This window comes from Pelobates fuscus, chromosome 2, assembly GCF_036172605.1.
Source record: "Pelobates fuscus isolate aPelFus1 chromosome 2, aPelFus1.pri, whole genome shotgun sequence".
Classification (NCBI taxonomy): Eukaryota; Metazoa; Chordata; class Amphibia; order Anura; family Pelobatidae; genus Pelobates; species Pelobates fuscus.
In genome coordinates, this window is record NC_086318.1 from 140,496,367 (window position 1) to 140,502,742 (window position 6,376).

The 6,376-nt window shown below is 34.6% G+C and overlaps 1 protein-coding gene across 1 annotated transcript in view; it reads left to right on the forward strand.

Moving 5' to 3' along the window:
• Window positions 1–5,332, forward strand: part of LOC134586873 (probable cation-transporting ATPase 13A4) — a 44,326-nt gene extending 38,994 nt beyond the window's left edge. Inside the window, exons 27-30 of the mRNA XM_063442775.1 lie at window positions 922–1,142; window positions 1,854–1,942; window positions 3,516–3,596; window positions 5,111–5,332. Of these exons, the coding sequence (XP_063298845.1) occupies window positions 922–1,142; window positions 1,854–1,942; window positions 3,516–3,596; window positions 5,111–5,332 (613 nt within the window). The remainder of the gene's footprint in view (window positions 1–921; window positions 1,143–1,853; window positions 1,943–3,515; window positions 3,597–5,110) is intronic.
• Window positions 5,333–6,376: the final 1,044 nt, after the last annotated feature.

The window sequence follows — 6,376 nt, forward strand, 5'->3', positions numbered from 1 at the left end:
AATGACCACCCATGAGCTTAATCCATCCCATGAGACATTCATCATTTTAAGCCTTCTGAAGTTCCTTGTGATGATCCTGTAATGAGTACGTATCAGTGACCACATTTTTGTATCATATTTTGTCTAACCAGTCATCCAATATATGTGAATTGGAACAGGTTAATAGAATATACAAAATACAGCACACTCTACTGCATATTCAGTTGAAAGGTACCTTCCTGTTCTATATATTATATCAGAAGTTTGACCAAAATTCCCCCTCTGTCTTTGAGAGGTTTTTTATTAATGCATATTCCATCCCTTTGGTTTTCGAAGATGCTCATTAATAAAATTCTAAATGTTTTTTCCTGTATTATCCCCAAAAAGCCTAATCATGTCTAATTTCTGCAAACCCAACCCACTCAATTTTCATCCTGTGCATACATATACTACATTCTTCTATAACTCCTAATCTCCTCAGACACATTCCACTGTATCCCTATCCTCCTGTACCCCTACCTTGAGCCCCACTTCTATGTGCTACTGTTCATATTTTCATTATTTTCCCCTCTACATCCAAATCCCTAGAAAAACAAGTAATCACATCCATAGTTTGACCCTTTCAAACATCCTTACATTACCTTCTTAACCAGTTATCTATCCAACTCATCTATTATCATTACTTATCTCATACCCTACTCCTGACCTCTGTGTCCATCACAATAACCCATTCCATTGCTATAGTATAGTTTGATCCAATGTTATTCCATAAGATTCAGTTTTATATGCGGTTAATGATCACTTTATAATGAATGTGATTATTGCCAATCTGTGTAAAAAATGTGAACAATAGATAAAACACAAGTAAACAAACAGATAAATAAACAAATAAATAAAACATCCAGAGCTTGACATTTTATGCATGGTTTGTCTTTTTTACAGTATGTGCACATCTGGTAATGAAAGTATGACCACCAATGCTGATATGTTTCATAACAACGGTAGTATTAACATAACAAGTCCAAATACACGTCTAAAACTAAACATCGGTCATGAAAGCTATGAGACTACAACCCTATGGTACCTAACTACCATTCACTGTATAATCGTTGCATTTGTGTTCTCCAAGGGAAAGCCATTTCGACAGCCAATTTACACTAACTGTGAGTATAATTTAATCAAAACATGTTAGGCTTGGCAATAAAATATACTACGACAACACTGACACAAAATAATAAAAGATGGGAAGGGTACTCACTTTTAAAATTCAAAATTCTTGTGCAAATCCCCAAATATTGCATTATCTTCATTGGGCTTTACTTACTCCAGGAAGTAGCTTGGTCCACCAGGGAGCATGTTAGAAAGGTCAACATGGATCAAGAATATCGGTTAAGATATAGCTTTTTGGCAATCTACAAATCAATAAAAATTACAGCTTATTATTTAGGCCAAAAACTATAAAGTGCATAACAATGGTGTTGGTGCCTGTTGTGTTCCTTTGAAGAACCATAACATATAAAATGATTGCATTTATAATATAGAAACATAGAAACATAGAATGTGACAGCAGATAAGAACCATTCGGCCCATCTAGTCTGGCCAACATCATGTAGTTTATTCATTAAATGAGAATTAGAGAAAATTGATGAGTATTGCATATTTTGAAACAATACCACAGACCTTGAAAAAAACAACTTATCTCACCTATCAGCCCTTGTTGACTCTCTCGAATATTTGATACTATAATTTTTGATTGTGCAATGCTGATCACTGAACTTTTTGTCCTAGTGATTGGTGGGTTTGAAGATCAGTCTGGTTGAGTGCTAGTGATATTTTAAAGAATAATCCTGACTATATTACTTGTTTCATTCCAGATATATTCGCTTTGGTTTTAGTGGCTCAACTTGGAGTCAGCATCTTTCTTTTATTTGCTGACATAGAAAATATATATAATGTTATGGAGGTAAGTGGGCCTTTTTTACATACAACATTGCCCTGTTTCTGTCATTAGTTGGCTGGTCTGAAACTGAGATGGGTGGATAAAAGGGAGGAGGGGGGTGGGGTGAGACTGAAAAAGCCCCCCTAGGTGAGAAGCATGTCCAATATGCAATCTGACCAAGTTTATAGTATGTCTACATGCTTTTCAACGTTTTCTTGATTTATTTTGCATTGTATATTTGTTTTAAAAGGGTTTGGCTTGCTGGTTTGAAAAAAAAAATTGTCTGTCTCTGTAATAATTTTATGACAGATATATTTTGAAGTCTATCATTATAACTGATAGGGATCTGCATAGGTAACATTTATTGCAGTTTATCAATTTTATGACAGATATATTTTGAAGTCTATCATTATAACTGATAGGGATCTGCACAGGTAACATTTATTGCAGTTTATCAATTTATTTAGTGCATTTTTTATTTAGTGCATTTTCACTAAGTAAAACAAATCAGAGTCACCTGCCCACATGTTGATGTGTGTTAATGTAAAAAATCGTGTCAATAACCAGCCATTCTCCAGATTCAAATTTGTTGCAGAAGTGCCCAAATGTGTATCCTAGAGTGCTCTCTCTACATGTATACCATACTCGTGACAACTGTCCATCAATTTGTCCCACTACTGCCAGGCAGAATGGGTTCTCCCTTGTAATACTGGTGCCCTAGTCAAACTAAGCTTTTATACTCTCCTTCTTTGTAGCTCCATACTATATGTTTTGCTACCTTTGCATGTAGGCTTGACAAAGACATCAATACATTGCTGGGTCAGCATTGAAAAATGCTGGTTGATGTTTCATTGGTTTAGTGTGCAAACATATTTTTCAGAATATGTCCAATACAGCAGACTTAATATTATGGAAATAAAATATTCTTGTTTCTAGTAAAATCATAAAAAATAACAGTCATATTTGATTATTGCCTGCAAGATAAACTCCCACTCATAATCCACTGTAATTGTGATATTGAGTCTAGAAAAGAACATAGTAACGGGATTGACAACCAAATACAGTTTTCTATAGGAATAAGGAAGAAATATTATGTTTACTAAACATTGCAATACAACAACCAGGCATTGGAGTTAACCAATATATTTGTTATATATTTGTTAATGGTAAAGTTACCTATACAGCATAAACACAGCATACACTTTACTAACATGCATGTAAATGTGGGCACGTAGTCCATTCTCATTGTCACCCATGATACCCATGTTCATGATATCAATGATGGTTTCTGTGCCCCCTCTGCATAGGATGCACTGGATATACATTACTTTTGCTCATTTTTGTGTACTGTAAAAATAGCATGGAATGCTCATCTCTTGCTCAAGAAATATGAGAAATATTCAAGAAAAATCCCAGTAGCATTTCTAATGCAGTGTGCTGAATCTGTCTAAATCTAAAGTTAACTTTTGCAATTTAAAATGAGATTGGCAAAGTGATGTATGTATGCATATATAGTTGTTTATTATTTAACATCTGTTAAATGTAAAATGTTAACATTGGATAGTTCTAAAATTAATATTTGCTCTTTTTTATTCAGCTTGTCTGCACTTCAACTTCCTGGAGAATCACCATTTTCATTATGCTGATCATCACTGTCATTTTATCAATTTTAGCTGAAGTAAGTTTTACTTATACTGCACACAATTAGTAATGTATACTGGTGTACATGTAAGAGATACAGAAACACATACTAATGTGATTGGGACACTTTGACGATGAACACCATTTAACACAGCAATGCTGCATAAACATTAGGTAGGCATATTATTTATTTAGTGTATGTGGGTATCCACTGGAATGATTCAAAGTGGGAAGGAATATATCTATAATATAAGGTATAATATAATATATAATAACATAAGGAATATCTATATTATTGGAATGTCTCTAATTTTTCCCAAAAACATTTTAACATTTTAATGGAAAAAAATATTATATATATGTATTGTGGATGTTACTAGCAAAAAATAATAATGATCTTTGCAGTGTGTGTGACCCTTACATATTTAACAAAATTTAGTTGTACTGCATCCATTATAATTTTTTCTTTCTTTAGCATTCTGTAAACAATTTGTTGCAAGAGGCATATAAAATCCTCTTATGAAATGTATATATGTTCCACTCTGTAATACTGAAATGTGAATTTAATGTAGTTCTATTTTACTTTTCACAACCATTTTGTTTTCAAATATTAACATAAAAAATGTACCTTATTTATCGGCGTATAACACGCCCGGGCGTATAACACGCACCTCATTTTAAGAAGGAAATTTCCCCCCCTCCCATAGTATTCTCCCCCCCTCCCATAGTGTTCCCCCACCCTCATCCCATAGTGTCCCCCCCCTTTCCATAGTATTTCCCCCCCCTCCCATAGTATTTTCCACCCCCTCCCATAGTGTTCCCCCCCTCATCCCATAGTGTCCCCCCCTCCCCTTGTACCATAGTGCACTTTCCCTCCCCTTGTCCCATAATTACTCACCTGTCTTGAAGGGTGGGCCGGCTTCAGAGCGCGCACCGCGGTACAGGAACTTAAATTTCAGGTTCCGGTTTCCGGCAGGACTGAAAGGAAGTGTGCACACTGAGTGCGCACTTCCTTTCAGTCCCGACGGAAACCGGAACCTGAAATTGAAGTTCCAGTACCGCGGTGCGCGCTGAACACCGGCCCACGCTTCAAGACAGGTAAGTAAACCTTCACATTCACTCCATAAGACGCACAGACATTTCCCCTCACTTTTGAGGGGAAAAAAAGTGCGTCTTATGGAGCGAAAAATATGTATATCGGTGTATAACACGCACACATCATTTGCCCCCTATTTTCAGGGAGAAAAAGTGCGTGTTATATGCCAATAAATACGGTATTTAAAACTTGTGATGAACACCTAGTACAAAAAAAAGCACCCCGACACATAATGTATACAGATTGCTCAGTGGCACATAGATAATTACATGTATATAAATTCTAATTTTTTTCCCATTATTTGTTTACCCATGACAGAAATATTGAGTAAATCTTTTTTTTTATTTTTTTTATTTTAAATAAAATATATATTTGGGGTAGTGGGTTATATTTTGTTGCCTCATGCATGATTAAATAATAATGCTATATATCTACTTATTGTCTTCTATCAATAGGAGCTGATAATAGAGAACAGGAAACTTTGGCTGCTCTTAAAGAAATGTTTCAAATACAAGTCAAAAAGCCAGTACAGAAAAACAATCAGGTTGGTTGAGGCAGATACCAACTGGCCTCCAATAAATAGGACATACCGAACAAAACCAGTTAGTCGACATACAAATGAAAAGACAGAAGTGTACATCAACCCAACATTTGAAAATGAAGAGTTTCTGAAGTAGATATATATTATATATTATATATACATAATTCTTTCTACGGGCGCAAATGAACAATTGAGGAAATTGAAGGATTCTGAAGAATTATGAGTTTTTTTTTTTTTTATAATTTAAAAAAGCATTCAGAATTTTTTTTTACTGGTCATATTACATATACAAATGTTGTGGAATTAGCTAAAGTGAGAATTATTGGATTTCAAAGTGAATCAATTCTCAGGCCAAAATAGCCAAACTCAAAAACATTGCTAATTAGAAGGATTTAGCTGATTTGGATATAATGGCCTAAATATTGAAATTCACATTGATTCTCTCTGCCTATCGGTACCACCCAAAGCTTCCTGATTGAAGTCTAGGACTAACAAAGGAAGAATAGAGACAGAGTGATCAGGGGTCAATTTTCTATTGTTTAACCGTTAATTAGTAGTAAACTAAGGTAAGATAGTGTATGGGACCTCCTCACACCATAAAAACTTCACGTTGTTATGTTTCCTTGAGTGGTGCCTTACATATTAAGTGAATAATCTTGATTGAATTGCCACTACAGTACTCCTAATTTTTGATAATGCTCAGTTTCCCATATTACTTTCAAGATGTATTTAAAGTCCATGTATGGCATTGTTAAAGTCTCACTGTCACCAATTTAAACCTTTTAAACTATTGCATACTTTTTTTTTCTATTAGTAATTTCAGTGTGATATTTGCAATTGAATTGGTAATTCTGTGAATTTTAAGTGCAATTTTACATCATTATCCAATTGCAACAAATTAAGCGATGCTTACTGCAAAATACAAATAATTCATATCTTATAGCAGTGTGTGATGTCATGAGATGTAATGCATGGGGACTCAATTGAAGAGAGTCAACATTGATGGAAAATAAGTCACTTCTGGAACAATGCATATGATTTCAGATTTAGGCAATAATTAACAGAAAATATCTCTGCAAATTTACCCAAATATCCAAATTAGCTAGCCTTGCTATTCAGGTAGTGCATAATTGCATTCAGCTGTTGCTAGATGCTTGCAACCACAGGCTCCACAGCCAAA